Here is a 21,084-nt window from a genome sequence, read left to right as displayed (position 1 = left end):
GAATCAGCATTGTTGCAAGAAAAGCCCATGGATCTGCCTGTGAAATCACCAGGAGTTGAGTCCAATTTGAAAGAGTTTTAACTTTTTTGTTTTCCTTTTAAATGTTATTATGGAAATAAGATCCCCAAAACTTGTGGAACCTCTTGTTAAAGACAAACATAGAAGCTATTATGTTATTTTTGTATAAGCATTATGGGTTATGCTAATAATTGTTACTTATTTTTCTGTGGCTATAACCTATTAATCTCCCATTTCTTTGACACTATTTTTTTTCTTTTCCACTAGATTCAATATTTGTCATTCTTTCTTTGATCTTCATTAGCATGAGAGTAAATTCAGCTGAGATGCGTGATTGGCTGTAATTTAATATTATGCTTAATCTTTCTTAATGTGATTATCCTTTTAAAAAAAGATAAGTAGATTCCTTTTGGTGTATCTTTAAGTCATGGTAGTTAGCAGACACATACAGAATTTTCATATGGAGAGAAAAGAAACTAAAGCAATATGGAATATGCTCCAATTATTTATTTGTATTTTGTGATGGGACGTTAGATTTGGAAATCTGATTTTATGTGGAAACTTTTGCCAATCCTTGTCCATGTTATTTCTTTTCTATCCTATTTTATTTTTTCCGTATGATTAAATTTCAAATGGTAAATAATTTTGGGCTTCTGTTCAAAATAATATTACTCTGTGTCACATGGTAGAACTTTGGGAATCATACCAAAATCCAATTTTGATTTAATTGTGAATCAAACGTATTTCAAAATGATCCAGTTTAGATTTTCAGGCAAGAAAGTAATAGGCCAAAATTTGATTTTTTTTTCTTATGAGGAAATCCATTCAATTTCCTTTACATTAGAGTCAGTCACCTTACAGTTCTGTAAAAAAGTATTCATTCTTTTCAAATCTTCTGGATTTCTGCATACCTGTTCTACCAAACTATTAAAACTTCATGCAGTTCTTACAGATGAATAAGGGAGGTCCCACCAGAGTTTGATGCTTGTTTCATTTATTTCATAAATAAAGTTATCCAACATGTAATATGCTAATGTGAAAAAAGCTAATAATTTTTCATAGAAGATTCTGTCTATGTTTATTCTGTTTTTACTCTAATTTCTTTCACTTCTTTCTGCTCCCTTCCCTCCAAGATCCACTATTAAAAAAGTATATGACTCACATTCAAAAACTTTAATCATCCTTCTTTTCTACACGGATTGTGTCTTTCTCCATATGGAACCAAATCAATACTTTTAGATTTAAATTCATTCCTTTAACATATGTACTTATGAATAGACATGTTTGAGCTACATAATTGAAACAGATCTTTGTGTAAGCACATACCTTCACCAGTGTCATTTATTCCTAAGTTTCTAAATGGCCTAGTTCTTACATCTGTCCTCATATCCTTCTTTCCCGCCTATTTTTTCCATAGGTCACATTCATTCAAAATGTGCATTTTTCCCAAAAAATAATTTTTATTTTTTCCATTATCATTCTGGCAGTAATCTCTGGAATTCTGCTTTCATAACTTACCCACAATTTAGATGATTCATACTTTCTGACATATATTTTTGCCCTTTCATTCACAATTAAACCCATGTCTTTAGTTCTCTACAGGCATTCGTCCAATCAAAGCATCATTCTACAGATTTATTATATCTTTCTTTCGCACACCCCAACACATCAATTTTTCTTTAATGCCTCTCTCCCATTCCATATAACAATCTTCCATATGTCACAGTCATCATGATCTGATGGTCACAGAGACATTTATCTGTTGCTCCTCATGGCTTTGGTCAGTTAAGGATTTCACATAACACTTTTTATAATACAGAGAAGATACGCAGCAAGTTACCAGTTTTAGTCATGCCACATGCAGCAGTCCTTACCAATGATAAGGACTATCTTTCAGTTTGGGCATGTTTGCTCCACTTTGGACAGCCAAAATCTTTTCAAGCATGCTTACCCCATTCTACACAAGCCAGACTCTCTCCTATCCCCTTACCAATCACCATACTGTTATACTTAAAGGTATATGCATGGGCAAAATCTCCATGAAAGCTGCATTGCATGACCTTGCATACACAGAAGAGAGTGAACAAATGTACTATTGTGGCCTTTTACTTGTCTGGAAAAACAATAAATAAAAAAGGAAGCTCCTCAGACCCAATAAAACACCTTCGATTTTGCAGCAATAGAGTGATTGTTTTTTTCCCTAGCCATCATGGAAAGATTATACCTTATAAATATAAATAAAAATAAAAATAAATAGGCTCTTTTATATTTCCTTTATTTATATTTTTTTTAGTTTAAGAATTACACACTAGCCAACATTATTATATATTTACATGCTGAAACTGGCTGTAATAAGTTTAGTTTCAAGAAAATATCTCTTATGTGCTATTCAATTTACAATAGTCATTTTACTACCTCTTATTATTCCAGAGGTTAGCAGTCCTTCTGAGAAAAAACATGAAAATCTGATGCAATGTTATCCACTAATATTTTGCATTTTCTAGCCATTGGAAAATGTGCATTATGTGCATATTAGAAAGGCTACAAGGTCATTAGTAAGTCTTATGATTACTACATTATGGAGTAAATAGTACTAGGTTAAAAAAAGAGGAAGAGGAAGGATGCAAAGACAGTACTAACAGAATCATTTAAACACCCATGCAAATTAAAATTGTGAAATCTCAAAACAAGGTCAACTATGATAGAGTGCTTAGATGTCTTAAATGCTTGCATGAACTAAAACTATACAATGGATCTTAAATGTATTCCCTGGTGAATCCTTCAATGGCACTAACAATGCAAACATATATAATGCTGCTAAATTTGAATTTGAGAACTTTGGTGATGAGAAAAACATTTCGAAGAAATTGAATTTAACTGTAGGTATTTGGAGTTAAGACTTAAATAATAACATAAATATAGATTCATTATCAAAATACTGAAATAATTTGACACATAAAATGTGTTGCATATAACCTGCAAAGTTAATCTACTCCACTTTATCATGAATTAATTAACTTGGATTATAAATACCATTGGTATAAGCTATAACATGGTAATTACTTATTAACATTTTATCCATTCGTCTAAAATTCTCTTGGACATTTCCTAGTGCATTTTTGTTAAACTTTACCTTTGGTGTTAAGCAATATCTTGTTAGCGTTCCCTTTAAATATATTTCTTAAGTAAAGATTCTTTGGCATTGGGTGGATTGGGTTGGGCTGGAAAGGAACAGAATACTAAACAATGACAGACAAATCTCTTTGTACCAGACAGCTTCAAAAAGACAGTGGGAATGCTCATGCGCACAAGGAATGTGCATGTCTTTCTGAGAATAATATCACACTCATGAGAAAACTATAGTTCCTTAAATCTATATTATATCCATTTCATTTCCTGGAAGAGGAAATCATCAGTATTGTTACTGTGTCTGGATAAAAGACTGCCATTGTGGCCCAAACCTGAGCAACTTTTTAAGATGTGGGGATTTCAGCTTCCAGAATTTGTCAGCCAGCATGGGTGGCTGAGGAATTCTGGAAGTTAAAGTACACATGTCTTAAAAGTTGCTAAGGCTAAGAAGTAATAAAGTATTTTATTAAGGACTCATGGTACATTAGACAGACTACTATCTAACTATAAGTATGGTCTTTTTAATACTTGATAGTCCCCAACTTTCTGCAGGAGTTCCCTTAGGTCACACTCCCTATTTAATTCTGAAGTTCTTTCAGAATTGCAGGCTCATTATTAATGAAAATCTTAATAGGCTCATGAAAAAGTAAGGCAGCAATTCTCAAACTGCACATAGCTCTAATTTTCCCAAGAAGCTCTGCAGAATTAATGGTTGCCTTATTCATTTCAATATCAGATACCCTTACCAACAAAAACTATCTCTAAATTGCAGTGCTTCAGAAATGCTAGTATAAGCAGCATACCAGCACATCTATTCTGAAGTATCCACATATGCCTGAATTTCCATGTGCACCAGAGTCAATGGATAATGGCACTCATTAAGCATTTTTATCAGTCTTTCTCCCTCCCCACTTACAAATGAACTGGTTACATTGATACTAATTTAATCATATAATGCCAGTCTTATTATTTGTATATTTTGAAATTGTCCTCTGAAATCCAAATCTTATGCAAAAGGGTGTTTAAATTGTTCTGCTAGAAAACTGCATTTACTGTACTTAGTTTAAAAAAATCACTGAACAAATACTCTTTCTATTGACATCTCATTTACAGCTTATTTAAATATTTACATGATTTTAGGACACTAACCTAAACCATAAATAGAATCAACCTTTTGCCTTATGTTAAAGTACAAATTAGAAGTTAAAAATGTTAAGAAATCTGATAATATTTACAGTTTTTTGTTTTGTTTTTAATTACGATAGCTCACATTGTATGACCTATGTACAGATAGCAAAATGTTATGATCGCTATTTTTAAACTATTGCACCTGGACCCTCTTGTTCTTTTCTCCCCAGAGAAATATGTCATAGTTTTGCTTTTCCTATCTAGGTATTAGGACTTTTAAAAAAGTTAGTAGAGATGCTTTCATTGAAAAAAATTAAAATAAACATAACAATGTGAGAGTTAGCTTCTGTTAGATGGTAAAAGATACAGTACTATCACTGTGAAATGCTTCGTAAGATTATATGCATTGATCTGCTGATATAGAAATGCCCAGTTACCCTGTATAGTAAGATTTTAAATACATTAATAATTTATGTTCTCAAAAAATATTCACATATTGGTTGACTATAGAAACACAACTGTTATTAGCTTATTCCTTTTGAAATACCAATGCAAGATTCTAGTTCAAACCCAGGCTATTATGAGCAGTACAGGGACTGCAGGTCTGCAATGCTAATTAAAAAGGAAATTGGACTGGATATGGTGACAGTGTCTCTAGCTCAGCCCTGATCTTACTCTCAGGAAGATAAAATAGAGACAATTTTTCTTAACAACTCAATCCATATGCCTTTCCTCTTCCTTGCATCTGCTGGTGGCATCTCAAATTACCTCTCATCATTCAAGAACGATAACCATCCTATTAAGAATGGGCAGGGGGACCTGGATGGAACCTGTGATTGTTGCTTCCTTGAATCATATACTGCTTCTTTTAACAACCCTCCATAGCACCAAACAGATGTAAAAGATGTAAATGTGGTCCTGCAATTTTATTGTGGCTGCAAACACTTGCAGGAAATTGGAATTTTGAACTGTCCCATCAATATAAAAGAGACACCAAGGTCAGAAGCTGTAAATATGGGGACACCTTCTCCCCCACCTTACTCAGCAACCTGCCCACTTGGTTTACATATCAATGGGCACATATTCATTTCTATGCACAAACTGGTTCCACTAGTTTAGGAGACCGTGTAAAAATGCATATGTATGTGTGTGCATGTCTATGTATGTGTAGGTACACACACATAAGATATAAACACATGTGTACACATTTAAGAATATATATAAACATGGAAATATGTCTTTATCTGTATCATATATGTCGATAATGGTCTGAGTTTGGCTTACTTAAATTAATTTCACTAAATGGGAAATTGAAATCTAAGCTTATTTTTTTTTTAAAGAAAATGTATATTTTACCTAGCAGGCTCGTTTTCCTAGATATATTTAGCTGGCTAGCAATATGTACTTGCTCTCATGTTATCTATGCATTGTGCTTTGTTTGGCTGATTTTATATATCAGAAGGTAAAAATTCTCAGGTGTGTCTTTCAATGCTATTATTCAAACTTTGCTACAAGTGTTCAGAATGACATTAATTGATTCTTTCTTCCCAGTCATTTAAACTACCATGTCTGTAGAAACATAGCTTTCCTTAGACAAACATATACATGGCACATGAGTTTTAGTTGGAAAATGCATATTAAACTTAGTAGCAGTCATATACAGAACATATTTACAGAGCATTAATCTGAAAGATATGGTTAAAACTGTGCCATATTATATAGTTGTAATTTGGTGATGAATTTAATATATGAAAAAACACCTTAATTGCTGGCTAGTATGCATCCAAAACTTGAAAAAAAGTAATAATTAAAGGAATAAATTATTAGGCAAAACATGGCTCTAAACAAAACAAAACCAGTGTATATTTCAGTTAAATTCAATGGTTGTAGCTTATTTCAATGTCCTTTGTGAAGTAAACTGTGTAATGTTTTTGTCTCTACCACATGCTGGTATTAGAGGAGTTAAACCTTTTTTGTGTTATCCTCCATTTGCTCACCTTATTTTAAACCTCATTTTAATTTAAGTTCCTCGTATCTCTTTGAATTAATTTATTCAGAAATGTGATTTCTCATTTACTCCTGGAAGCATCTTCCACTTAATAACATAAATGACCTCATGGAGGTGAATATGTACTTTCTTTGTTAGCCCCCAGGGTAAAATTCACCCTCTCCTTGGAAAGGTTAGAAAATATTATGGCTTGTACTATAAACTTCCAGCTATGGTAAAGTGCAGTTTTAGAAGCTGATTCTGTAGTTTTTCTAAGGCTGGCTTGTTGAACCAATCTGAGAAGACAAAAAGGATAGAAAGGATTTTTTCCCCCTAATGTCTAAAAATCCCAAGGTTGATAATTTTCACATTTTTGTTTTTATAAAATTAATGGGCAATTTCAGCAAAAGAAAAAAAAAGATAACATACACATGAATGTAGCAAAACCCATCTTACTTGTCCCAAAAGACAAGGGGTTGTCTTGGAAGGGGTTTTCTAAAACACTGCCCATCTGATGGAAGAAAACATGACAAAAGAAAGTGTGCTCAGTGCTGTTGTGCCTGAGTCACAAGACCAGCCTTTTCACAAAGCGTGAAGTTCATAATTCAACCAAGTATGCTTGCAGAGAGCCTAGAAAGCTTAATTTTAAAGTATATTACAGAGAAATAAAAGAGTCCTTTGTGCTACTGAAACCATCAGCTGGAAGAAATATATATATACATACATACATACATACAAACAAAAATGTAATAAAAAGAATATGGAACATTTCTGGCTCCAAAGGATACTCATCCCCAACTATTATAATCCATTTATTTCCTGAAACAATATTTCTTCTGTTCCAAGAGGACACAGCTACCTTATATGAATCCCATGTAAATTCCATTGAATCAATTGAAGGATATACCTGAATAATTGAGAGCCACATAACTGTAAAATAATTATATGAGAAAAAAAAGTGGAGATGTATTTTTTGAACTGATGATGAAAATAATTCAGTCCCTTCAGCTGAAAAATACATGAGTAGCTCTCTGCCATTCATTGTCCTCTCTTTAAAAAAGTTCTAAAACTGAATGCAAAATTATTGAATGAAGAAGATAATCCAGTTCCTTACAATAAGCTTACTCTTTTGAGGTTTCTGTGTGCATATTTAAATAAATATCTGAACTATAGAAAGTTATGATCTACTCAAATCTCTTTTAAATAGGAAGGAAATACAACCCAAACTATAATTTAGGAATTATTTTGATGATCAAGATTTGTAATTTGCATGATACTTGTGGTTTACTTGATCCTTGTGTTTGACAACATTTGGCACAGCTTTCTCTGTTGCACAAGAAAGTACAAAGCATGGAGAGAAAACTACCTATGAAGAAACTGCCGGCAAACTCTCATTTGGCACTTATAAATAGTAGGCTCCTAGATATATTTAATGGTATACTGTTGGACATATTGGCCATCTCCAAAATACTGTAGCTCTATGGTTCACATCATGGTAATCAATATGCTACTTTACAATATCTCAATTAAACACTTCCCAATTATGTGTAAGTTGCTTTCATATTTTCCAAAAAGAACTCTTAATCCAATCAACAACTTAATACATGTCTTCATAGTATGATGGCAGGCATTATGACTTACTGTAGCTTCAAATTAACATTAAAAAGGTAAAATATGAATATGATGTTGATTTTGATATAATAGGACCATATTCTTTCCATTCAAATAATGCTGTTTAACCCAGATGAGCAGAGAAGCAGAAATTGCTCTGAGAATTCAACCCTAACTTTTTAGCTTCCCTTTTCAACATCGTCCAAAAATGAAATGACCAAGTTTCAGGTCTGTCTCCAAACATCAAATGCAATTATATATCTTTAAAAAGCCAGATTGTATACATTTGTACTGTAACTTGATAGGCTTCACAGTTGTGCAAAAGAAATCCAAATATTACTGAACAGGTTATAGAGTGGGCCAGCAAATAAGGTGTTTTAAAATAACTTGTCCTGAATAGATTTTGTTCCCCCTAAGTCCCACATTTGGCTGTACAATCAATTTTGAAGAGAAATCCAGTTCTTGATATTTGTGTGGCTTTCTTTGTTTTTAGTTCACATAGTAAAGCCAATAGACAATATTGAAGAAAGAAAAAACCACCGGGAACAATATGCGTGACCATCGATCTATGGCATTTACATCAGTCAAGTCAGGGATATTAATTTTCAACTGAGAAGCACGTCTCCTTAACCGGCTTTTCTTTTGGGCCACGTGCCGTTCCAGAGCATTACGGCCAAAGCTGTGTCTTGGTAAACCAGCCTTTCGATACTGGATACTTGAGGTATCATAGGCCAGCTTCTTGCTTCTAGGTTCCCCAAGCCCTATAACAGCTTCAGAGGCAGCCATCTCATTTTTAATTTCAAGCGTGCTCAACAAAATGTTCTCATGTGGATCCATCTGGAAAACAGAAGAAATTGTCTTAATGTGTGAAATTAGCTACCAAATTCCACCAATTATTAAAAGACTGAATCTAAGCCATTAAACACTCAGTGCTGATTAAAAGAGAAGCATACACAGCAGGGCTATGCGGTGCATCAGATTTGAAGTCCACTAATGCTTTAGCGCATTAAATGTTCAGTTTCTATCTCCTTAAAATAGCTACATCTTTTCTTGAGACAGCAGAATTGCCATGCAATTTCAGGGAAATATGTGCTCCATTCAAGCAGTTTTAGACAAGACAAAATATGTCTCGTAATTTCTAAAGTCCCCTTTTGCTTTCAAATCTGAAGCATTGCATAGTCAGAATACGAACATAGGCTGATAATTTTTTTTATATATAGCTCAGGTAGATAGATTATATGACACATTTCAGTATCTTTATCTGGTCACTGAATCTCAGAAGTTTGTAGTTTTGCCATTTTGAGCTACTATTTGTTGGCCTAATCATTTAGTTCTGAACATCTTAACAGTATTTTTAATGAACTGAAGAATAATGTAGCATAAGATAGTGCAAGTATTCACCTACTTTCCTCAAGACTTTTGTTATATTTCTTCTGCTGTTTGTATGCAGGGCTAACTCCACTGAAAATAATTTTGAAACATGTCATTGGGTGGGTGGGGGCTTACAATGCTCACTTTGATATAAAGATCATTAATTTTTCATTGTCAGAGAAACTCTTTTATGTTCATACTGGTACCATCAAGTTTTATTAGTGAGGATATCATTGAGAAGAAAATAAAATGAAAAAAATCAATCCTGGATTATTTTATTAATGCAATGACTAGGTATAGCATTTAGTTGTAATTCAAAAGCCAAAATAACCAGGCATTCATTTTATAGTAAAATCATATTAAAAGTTAATATTATTTTTTTATATTTTTAATTAAGAGAAAAGCTAGTTTGACATAATGGTTAAGGTATCAGGCTAGAAATTAGGAGATGATGAGTTCTGATCCTGCCTTAGGCACAAAGGCCAGCTGGGGTGACTTTCCCTCAGCTCTAGGAAAGAGGCAATGGCAAACCACTTCTAAAATATCTTGCCAAGAAAACTGTAGGGATTTGTCCAGGCAATGTCCAAGAATCAGATATGAATAATTTAAAAAAATGTGCGGCCAGGATTATATTTTTAATATGTTTCAATATTTCTAATTTCATGTTTTTGCAAATGCTACTCTCAGCTATTCAGAAGTAAATATGGGTTATACCTTCATTGTCCGTGAATTATTGATTAAAAATAGCACCAATTTTTATCTATGTTAGGAAAAAGTGTATTCTTAATATGTAATCATTTGATTTCCAGTGATCTGAGCATTAAATGTATTTTTCAAGTTAAGTTTATATTAAACTTAATGTTAATACACTGCGTATCAGTTTAGAAAACTATGTTGTATTTGAAAACAAAAGAACTTTAGAAATATTTTATAATATTTGCAAGTCATCTTAACAGATATCAAACTGACTCACATGATATGCAACATTTTAGTGAGAATGGAACAGTTCAATCCATTTTTCTCAAAAAATTATTGAATGCATTTTCTCTTAATAGGCTTGCTTTTTTTAATATCCCAAGATGAAGAGGAAAAAAAATGAAAATAGTCAAAATTTTTGAAAGACTGCCCCTTCTCCAATGGTCTTTACCAGTCAAATCAAGTCTGTCAGAAGACAAGTCCTGTCTTCTTGTGGGACCCAGGAAACATGCCTTTTCTGTCACACAACTTGCCATTTGGAGATGCATACTCTCTGGGCTAGCCCTATGACAACTCTCACTGCTGACCTTTCAGGAAGCCCTTAAAGTTGTTTTCCCAGGCATTGGGGTCAGAAGGTTTGGCAAACATGTGACATGCTGATTTCCTTGTTTGTCATTTTAAGCTTCTAGGACTAATTTGTTATCTTGTTATTATTCAGTATTATTTTAACTTGTAAAAAACTACAAGCCCAGAGGTATATTTGTGAGATGGGCAGTCATATAAATCAGTTAAAACAAATAATCAGGCAATTGTGAACAAAATACTGCTACTCTAGTAATTGGCTCTAGGAGCCCCGGTGATCCAACCATGTTGAGTTGATCCACATATCTAAACAGTCACACATATCTCAATTAGATATGCATCACAATGGCAATGCTGTGTATCACCAGTGCTTTGTTTTTAAAAGGAAGTACATTGGGAAGACACATGGATGAAGGGATGTATGCTTGAAAAAAATATTCTGATCTATATTCCTGGCAACCTGAAAACTTGAGATCTGCAAGCAATTGGTTTGGTAATAAATGAGTATGTCAACCTGCCTACTGCCATGGGAGACAGTGGCACAATTGCTTTATATCATGGTTTACAAAACACATAAATGTTGCATCAGTCTCTCAGAAATATTCAAACAAACAGTACTATGTATTGTGAATTTTACAGACAATGTTTCATGCATTTGCAGAAATGTGTACATTATTATTTTTGGATTAAATATGACATTGTCAATTATTAAATTGAATTTGATAATTTTAGTCAGAATGTCTAGGACTGTTCCTTTATCATTTCATATGAAACAAACATACTGAGAACCGAGCATATCATGTCTGCATCCCCTGAGTAATGTATATGCATAAGCATAGCCAAGTCATTTTTCAAGACATTACCACTTCATCCTTGAAACCAAAAGTCAGCTAGCCACTCCCCAAACAGGTAAATGGGTAGGGATGATAATATTTGCACAGTACAGACAAATGTGCCTAGTATTTCCATGTATATTTCATGGAACTAAACACTGAAGAATTCACCATTTGCCAAATGGTAATTCATTTAAAGTTTAAGTCACTATATTGAAACAGTTTTAAAAGGAAAAGTTAACTCTGGGATACAGTTGTGAAACAAATAACATTTTCATTGATATCAGAAATCATAAAAGAGGAGCATTGGTTAATTTGGGGAAGAGTGGTTAGGTTGTATGGAGTGAATCATACAAGCAGGGTGGGCAAGCTTTCTGAAAGTTTATTTTTCATTTTTTTAATTTCCAGTCAATGTCCAAACCTTTAACCAATCTTCAGCCTTCTTTAGATCTCATATCTGAAAATTTTCATATGATCAGTTCTGAAGATTTGTATGGCTGCTATAGAGATACAATTTCAGTGAACATACTATGACTAACAAGCTGGCATAGGGCATTTTCTTCTAAGTAATTTAGAAGAAAAATATATGTTTTTAGAATATGTCATTTTGTATGATTCGTATTTTAGTCTTGTAATCAATTTTCTGCAATCAGACATTATCAGATAACATTACTATTTGAGAAGGCTGGAGGCATCTACTACTCTTCTAAAAACACACTGGAAATCATTTACTAGCAGAAAATTAGTAATGGATGAACTGCCACAGGAAGTTAGAGATTTTGTATTTTTATTTATAAACATTGAACAGATATCAGTTTCCCAAAATAGGAAGTAACTTCAATAGATGAAAAGCCAATTGAATCAATTTTTGAAGCTGGTCTGTATTTTTTGGTTAGGAAAGTAATGCTGAGTTTCAGAACAGAACAGGTTCACCCATTTCTAATGAAAATGTATGCTTGTAACAAAAGAAAAGCTTACAATACAACAGTGAAAAACATTTATTCTGCAGGCGCTTTTCATCCAGAAAGGATCCCAAAGCGTTTTACAGACTTTAGAAAGCAACATCACTTCACCAAGTGCAGTCATCTAAGGCAAAAATGTGGGAGCTATCTAACATTGCCAAACAATACAGTGTAGTTCAATATAGGAAATGAATAATGCATTGTCATTAGAACTAGGTGGTGATTGGGTAAATGATGTGGAGATGATTCAAAAGAATGAACACCCTTTGCAATTCAACCAAAGTTGGACAAGATCTTGGCATGAAGATGCCAGGTCACAAATAATGTGCCATTGGATCTACAATGAGTTTAAACCCTCAGTTTTACATCCCTAAGGATAAAACCATTAAGAAAACAATAAAATATACCTTTGTTGAATACATTTCTGGACAATGATATGTGCCAATTATTCTTCTGTCCTGTAAGTTAATAAAATCAAAACCAGTTTCCTTAGAAAAAAAATCAGCTGTTAGTTTTCATTAAAAATTAATGCACTATAGGCTATTATTGTAAACTATGCACACTAATTAAAAGCACAGGGCAGTGTGAGCCAACAAGCAGCAGAAGTACTGTAGGCCCTTGTTTTAGAAATGCTGTTGTTGTCTTAGCCCTGACACTGTGGACAACATGTATTTGTAATGGAAGTAAATATAAGTGTATATATTTATATCCAAACTGGTAGGTGTTGAAACAAGCCCACCCCTCTCCCCTCAACATATGAATTGAAATGATGTGAAAATAACATTGAGAAGGCGCTTAAGGATTATACAGCAATAAGACACAGACTTTAGATGTAGTATAGGATAATTCCATAGGAAGAAAGCTGAAAAGATAAAAATGGATGGAACAAAAACAAAAATGATGAAAATATACAATGAATACTGTATTAATACTCCTATTAGTAGTCATGGAAGCATCTTATAATCACCTTAAATTATTACATAGTAAATATAACAGGTGGAATTTACAGATAGACCAAAAATCAATTATACAATACCCTGAAGTACTGCTGATTTTTTTTTCTTTATATACTTACTTGGAAAGGCAATTCCAATCAGTTCCTAGAAACTCCAAAATGATGGCTATCTAAAGGAGTTGCATGTAACATTTTAATATATCAATGAGTTGAGATGTAATATCCAAAACTATGCTCATTTATAACAAAGGGAAGTAATTATTTTTCTCTGAGAGTAATTTTACATAGACTATTATTTTTTGCCTGGCTGAAATTTCTGCACTGTTCACTTTCTTCTTTAATATCAAATATGCTAGCATAACACATAACTAGCAAGCTGAGACATGTGAGTTGTACCATTTTGTTGCTCGCAATACATAGGCTGAAAAATCAAACCATTCACAAAATTTTATTCTGATTTTTATAGTAAACAGAACAACAAAACATGTGGGAGATGGTTGCAATATTTAAATTGTCTATCCCCTAATTCCAAGTAATAGAGGTTTTAACTACTCCAAGTTGTCATAGAGTATAATTAAAAATGCTAGTTAGTTGTAAAGTTCTATGTAGCTCAAAGTGTGGGTATCTATTAACATTATCTATTATAGGGAATGAAAGCTAAGGATCTCTAGTCACTAAAAATATAACTAAAGTATCCCTACATTTTCTGCAGGAGTTCGCCTTCTGTGTAATGTCTTGCCCTCTGAGATCCTGCAGAAGCTAGCAAAGATCTGTCTGCTCTAGGAGATCCAGGGATCTGAATTATTACTATATGTGGTTTTAACATAATATTATATAATACAATTTTAATTATTATATTTATATGCATTCTATCATTTGCATTATTTCTTGCCTTTTACACAGCAGAATGAAGCAGCTTTCTAAATAAAAGAAAAACACAAATTAATTATCCTTTCCTAGCTTTAAAAAAAATGCTAAATGCTATCCTAAACTTATTTACTAAATATTATTTTGTTTATCGTACCTTTCTGAACAGTTCTAGAACTGAATGGCAATTAGAGATCATTAGAATCAAAACAGCTTTTGTATTCCTTTTTTGACATCAGCTCAGCTATTCTCATCAGATAATTTATTGCTATATCCTTTTATGCATTACTTTACAGATTTTTGGCCTATCTTTTACATAACTTAAATACATTTTGAAATAAAACTTAAAAAGTTAAAGTCCAATTGCATGCTGATTAATTGTTCTGTCAGGAAATTTCTCCTTAGTTCTAGGTTGCTTTTCTCCTTGATTAGTTTCCATCCATTGATTCTTATCCTGCTCTCAGGTGCTTTGGAGAATAGCTTGACTCCCTCTTCTTGGTGGCAACCCCTGAGATATTGGAACACTGCTATCATGTCACCCCAGTCCATCTTTTCATTAAACTTGATTTCCCCTTCCCCTTCCCTTCCCTTTCCTCTCCCCTTCTCTTATTCTCAAAAATATACCAAACTATTTATCAGAGGAGATAGAAGGATTGTCATAAACACCATAATAGGCATCCATTACAAACCAAAATAAAGAAACAAAATGTGTCCCATCATTGTAATGCAAGCCTTGGCTGTTTGTGATTGTATCCTCACTTCAGAAATAAGTATATAGGACACAGGGTGTGCGTTGAAATGTATTGCCACCTCTTTAACTTACGCCCTGTCACTACTTATAAACATTATACATAACAATGCCTCTTTCATTGTGTTTTTTTCTGCTTAAATAATACTCTGTTAGGCTATTTCTTTGATTTATTAAAACTGCTCAACTCAAAAACAATTTGGGCAGCTTACAATATGTCCGTTATGTACGGTATGTTAAAACTCTATTAAAAATACATGCCTGTTGGAACTAAAATAGCACTTTCCAAAATGAAAAAAAAAAAAAAAAGAATTTTTAGGGCTTCCACAGAATCCTAAGCCTGAAACAGAATAAAGTCTTAAGAGACTTCTGGAACCTCAGGAGAATGGGAACCATGTACATCTCCAAACAGATGCTATTCCAGAAGGTAGGACAATTTTTAGAACAATTCCCATTGGAAATATGTTTATGTTCTTTCTAATAGACATAATCAAAATAGCTTGGAGTGCAGCCAAGCAAGCCCAATGACTATTCTACTCCCCTAACATTTGAATTGCTGTTCATGTTTAATTGTATCTGGCTTGGCTTTGCCCTAACAACTAAACTGACTACAGATCCATAAGACGAGGAGCTACACACCCATATACCCAAACAAATGTGCATGCATGAACATACAGACACTGGAAGATCTATGCAAAAAGCATTCTTGAAGGTACTGGACAAATTGGGCCCTGTAGGCAATCTTTAAAAAAGGCAATTGTATCATCTGATTTATTTCAGAAATCCTTTTTTAGATGACTATGCCACAATTTAATGAGAACAAATGCTAGACTGCTTAAAAATGAAGTGATCAAGTATAGAAAGAGTTAAACTGGTATTTAAATATGGATCCTGAAATTTGACTGTAGCCGAGAGATAGAAGACTTTATCAACTTTATTTCAAAAAGAGCCTGAAGCTCTAAATAGAACGTTTCCTGAACCTTTAAATTAGGAATACTTTTTAAAATCAAATTATTTTGAATTTGGAACATCATGTTTTCAGCATGAACCCCACTCTTATTTTAAGCATTTGGGGAGTGTAAAATTCTCAGAATAGCAACATTTTACATTTGAAGCAGCTGTTTCCTACTCAAAACAGGCTGTTTTGAACTCAACGTTTTGATCCAAAACATTTGTTCACCAGTATTTTGTATGTAAATATAGACTCGAAAAAAATATATCCCCAGAAATAAAATATGTTGCCTGAGAAGAATACTGCCATGGCAAGAAGTATTTTATTTTCCAAATGTACTAGAAGATAAAGTTTCTGATTATGTAAAAGGACTGTTATATTGTATCTTAGACCCTGTTTGTGAATGTCCTAGGATATTGTTTCTCAACCTTAGCAACTTTAAGAGAAGTGGACTTTAACTCCCATAATTTCCCAGCCAGCCATACTGCCTGAGGAATTCTGGGAATTGAAGTTCACCCCTCTTAAAAGTTGCTGAGATTGAGAAACTCTGTCCTAGGACTAAGTGAAAATGGAATTCTGGGATCATTCTGATGCATAAAGAGTCTTGCACAGCTGATTAGCTGATTTGACTTTTTTGGTGATGATGTCACCAGGATTTCTGTTGCAGAAATACTTGAAGCTACCATCTATATTTTCTGGAACAGTCTACAGTTTGCTATTGTCTTCATCACCTCATATTACAGTCTTATCACATTCTTGCATAAGGCTAAGGGAAAATAGCAAACAATTGTATTCAGGAAACTAATGGTTCAGAGCAAATTCTATATAACAGATATAATCAATAATGTTTTAAGTTTTTTTTTTGGCAATATTAAGACTGCAAATTCAGTGTGACTAGCATGGAACAAATAAAATTCATTTATTGAATATATCTTTAATTTTACAACTTCTGTGTTATTTTGGAGCCATGTAAACCCATTTTTACATGATGAAAAATTCAACTTTTTTTGGGGGGGGGGATTTATCTTTTTTTGGGGAAGAATTGTTAGAAATAGAAGAAATTCTGTTCTGGGTAAAAAACAAATGCCATTTGGTTTTAGACTCAATTAAGAATTGAAGTGTGTTATTCTGATGCTGTAAGACAACCATGGTTCATTGCCACCCTAAGCTGGATAAAGTACTGAGTTATTGGGGGGGGGAATGCTATTTTTTAATCTAACCTACCTCATATTTTTTATGAACAAAGGTTTGAGAAAGGTGTGCTGTATGCATTCTCTTAAGTTGCCACAGGTAAGATAGACCAGAAACAATCTACTATTTCCATCAATTGAAGCAATAGCTAAGTAACAGGTTACCAAAGGGGGAAAATATTACTAAGGCTTTTGTGTATTTTGCTCTGTGAAGTTGCACTCTGTTCCCTTTCCTGCATTAAAATTCCCACTTGTTTAGCATTTTCTCTTCTTTAAAATCTTCAGAACAAGCACTTGCCATTGGAATCTCAGGAGGAAAAAGCATTTTCTTAATGCTTTCCCCCTTTCTATCATTTCTAATCAAAAGAAATTTCAGAAAAAGAAGAAAAAAAATAGTCTTGAGACAATGTCAGTTTGTCTGAAAGCAGGATAAGTCTTCAGAACTAGAATAAGATGAGGCTAAATTTGGTGCAGCAGAAGCAAGCAAAAGAAAAATTGGAGTTGGAATGTGGTTGAATCCAGCTGCAGAGGAAAAAAAATCCATATTTTTCATAATACAGTATAACATTATTTGAAAGACAATTTCACAGCAGCGCAGAATTCAGCTGTGTATTCCATTCTTAACCATTCTGCCCTCCCTTCCTGTCAGTATTAACCTGAGTTAAGGCTTTTCCTTCCTTATCATCCTTTCCAAACTGATGAAATACTGAAAAGAAATTATGTAAAGGCATCTAAGATACTATATGTCCGTATTTCCACCAGCATAACAATCCTCTAAAAATGAAGAGTAAAATTGGCATATAGGAAAGAAAGATCAAGCTTTAAAATGGCACTATTCTGATTGGGGACTATCAACCTTGTGAAGAGTCCAGACAAGAAACATGCCCAGAAGAATTAGCTCTAATTTTATTGTAAGATTACATTAAAATAATTTTGCAAGTTCATTTCTCTCTCGTTGTCTTTACAGCCGAGGGAGAAAGGAAACTCCCTTCTGTGATGTTTTTCATGCCTACATTCCTGTTGTGGGCTAAGCTGTTGCTTATCTAACCATTGCCCTAATGGGGATCTTCCCCTTTTCTCCCAAAGGTCATTTCCACAAACTGTTATATAAACTTGGTGTGGAATTTTTTAAAAAAAGAAATATATTCTCCACTGCATCCTAAGGTAGAGGCTGTTGGGCGGTGACTCAGAATAGGTGCCAAACCTATGGTCACAAGCCACGGTCATCCCTATTTTCAAAAAGGGAGACCCCAGCCTAGTTGAAAATTACAGACCAATCTCCTTATGCTGCATCACCTGTAAAGTCATGGAATCAATTATTAACCAATCCATTATCCTCCACTTCGAGACAAACAACCTACTCTCTAATAAACAATTTGGTTTCAGAAAAAAACCTATCCTGCAATCTGCAACTCTTAGACTGCAAAAATATATGGACTACACAACTCGATCAGGGCAAAGCAATAGACTCAATCTACATAGACTTCTCTAAAGCCTTTGATTCAGTGGTACATGGCAAACTACTCCTAAAACTAAAATCTTACGGTATCTCTTGACACCTGCATAACTGGATAGAAGCATTCCTGTCAAACAGACAACAAATGGTCAAAATTGGAAACATCCTATCAAATTCTGTACCTGTCAACAGTGGTGTCCCTCAAGGCAGTGTTCTAGGACCAACTCTTTTCATACTCTACATAAATGACCTCTGTGATCATATCAAGAGCAACTGCATTCTCTTCACTGATGATGTAAAGCTATTCAACACCACAGATAATACTGCTACCCTTCAAAAGACCTCGACAATGTATCAGAATAGTCAAACAAATGGCAACTTCAAATCTCAACAAATAAATGCTCTGTCCTACTTATTGGCAAAAAATCAGAAAATAAAATACAGGCTGAATAGTCAAGACCTTGTTGATGATCCAAACTCTGTCAAGGATCTTGGAGTACTCATCTCGAATGACCTAAGTGCTAGAGCCCACTGTAACTACATAGCCAAAAAGGCATTAAGAGTTGTTAACCTAATCTTACGTAGCTTTTTCTCTGGTAATATTACACTAATAACTAGAGCATACAAAACATTTGCTAGACCATCAGTCTGGAACCCACATTATGTATCTGATATTAACACAGTTGAGAAAATCCAGAAATATTTCAAAAGAAGAGTTCTCCACTCCTCTACTCATTGCAGAATACCTTATGCCACCAGACTCAAAATTCTAGACCTAGAAAACCTAGAACTACGCCGCCTTTGGTCCAATCTAAGTAGAGTATATAAAATCATACATTGCAATGTCCTACCTGTCAACGAATACTTCAGCTTCAACCATAACAACACAAGAGCAAACAATAGATACAAACTCAAGGTTAATCTCACCAAACTTGATTGCAGGAAATACGACTTCAGCAACAGAGTGGTCAATGTCTGGAATACTCTACCTGACTCTGTAGTTTCTTCCCCAAACCCCAAAAACTTTAACCTTAGACTGTCTACTATTGACCTCACCCCTTTCCTAAGAGGTCTGTAGGGGGCGTGCATAAGCGCACCAACGTGCCTACCGTCCCTGTCCTATTGTTTCTTTTATTTTCTTATATGTATCCATGTATTCATAACTATGTTTATACTTATACCTATTATCTTGTAAGCAATTGACAAATCAAATAAATAAATAAAAATAAATAAATATTTCTGATCCCTCCATTTGAAATCCCCTGCCTTCTTTTTTACTGGTCACATAATCCTGTTCTTAAGAAGTTAGAAACAATTCCATGATTCTTTCTATGAAAGATGCTCATTGTCTTTTCTTATTTTGTTTATTGATTTAGATACATCTTTATGTCCTCTGGATTCTCACAATAAAACACAGTCAACAAGATAAAACATATTATTTGGCCTCCTATCTAAAAGTAATCCTTCCCAGGTGTTAGGGTTTTTAATTATATTGCACCCCTTGTCCCAAGGGTTTGGAAAAGTCAGTCTTATTGCTTTCTAAAATGATGGAAGGAATGTGGCTGTCCTAATCTTAGTTGAGAGATCAGGCTATTCCAAGTTATTTTCACCTGTACCTCTACTCTGAGTGGTCATTTGTCATTTTTTTAATAAAGGGGAATCCTCTAATTTGAAATCAAATTTAGTGTAATATTTAAGCTCATGAGAAAATAAGGAAAGAACAAAATACTTAAACAGCACACTCAGCAGATCAAGAGTCTGTGGTCATACTCTCTATAATGAGTTACACTGCATACTTGTTTCACTCAGAGATTGTTTCTATGCTGCACAAATGTTATGGGAATCTTTGTATCCCCCCCCTCTTTTTTCCCCTTTTCTTGATAGAGTTAACCAAAATCACATCTTCTTATTCTACCTTCTCTAAATCTTTTGGTGAATCGAATTGTTTCCTAGTGCATTCAGAAAATCAAAATTGGGAGTTATGTATTATATCTAAAACAATTGTAAAATGATTTAGATAAAATTCCTTTATCTCTCAACTATGCAGTAATTCATAGATAAAAGAGATGGGAGTTATAAATGAGTCTATCTTGCAAGTAAACAGCTTTAAAACAGTTTCAGGTAACAAATTAAACAATGTTCGCTTTTGCATGATGAAATTTTGTGGGATATATATATATATATCCCACTGATTCAGAAAATCAAAATTGGGAGTTATGTATTATATCTAAAACAATTGTAAAATGATTAAAAAAAGAGGGGGGATATACAAAGATTTCCATAACATTTGTGCAGCATAGAAACAATCTCTGAGTGAAACAAAACTGAAATGGTTGTGATAGTCTGACTCACGGACGAACACAGTGCAGAGGCCTGGTGATGGCAGATGAGATTCTGCCGAGGCGTTGCTACAACTTTAAAAGCACAACTACAATGACGTGGGAAAATACCCGGACAAAGCTGAATACCATACATGTAAGTACCCGCGAAAACTTAAGAACACACACACACACACATCTCTATCTATCTATCTATCTATCTATCTATCTATCTATCTATCTATCTATCTATCTATCTATCTATCTATCTATATCTATCT

The 21,084-nt window shown here is 33.8% G+C and overlaps 1 protein-coding gene across 4 annotated transcripts in view; it reads right to left on the bottom strand.

The window, feature by feature from the left end:
- Positions 1-2,277: 2,277 nt before the first annotated feature.
- The window catches only part of GABRB2 (gamma-aminobutyric acid type A receptor subunit beta2), a 154,658-nt gene continuing 135,851 nt past the window's right edge, over positions 2,278-21,084 (bottom strand). For 3 of the 4 annotated variants that reach the window (XM_087955503.1, XM_087955502.1, XM_087955504.1), the window contains 2 exons: positions 12,725-12,775; positions 2,278-8,710 (listed from right to left, as the gene is read on the bottom strand). In XM_087955503.1, coding sequence (XP_087811629.1) covers positions 8,363-8,710; positions 12,725-12,775 — 399 coding nt within the window. In that variant the 3' untranslated portion in view covers positions 2,278-8,362. The remainder of the gene's footprint in view (positions 8,711-12,724; positions 12,776-21,084) is intronic. The other variant, XM_026681638.2, reaches the window with a different exon arrangement.

The sequence above is a fragment of the Notechis scutatus genome, chromosome 2 (genome assembly GCF_049901735.1).
Source record: "Notechis scutatus isolate UNSWTSFEM ecotype Mainland chromosome 2, rNotScu1.2, whole genome shotgun sequence".
Taxonomy (NCBI): Eukaryota; Metazoa; Chordata; class Lepidosauria; order Squamata; family Elapidae; genus Notechis; species Notechis scutatus.
The sequence above is the reverse complement of the archived record's forward strand: the minus strand, read 5'-3'. Positions and strand labels throughout refer to the sequence as shown.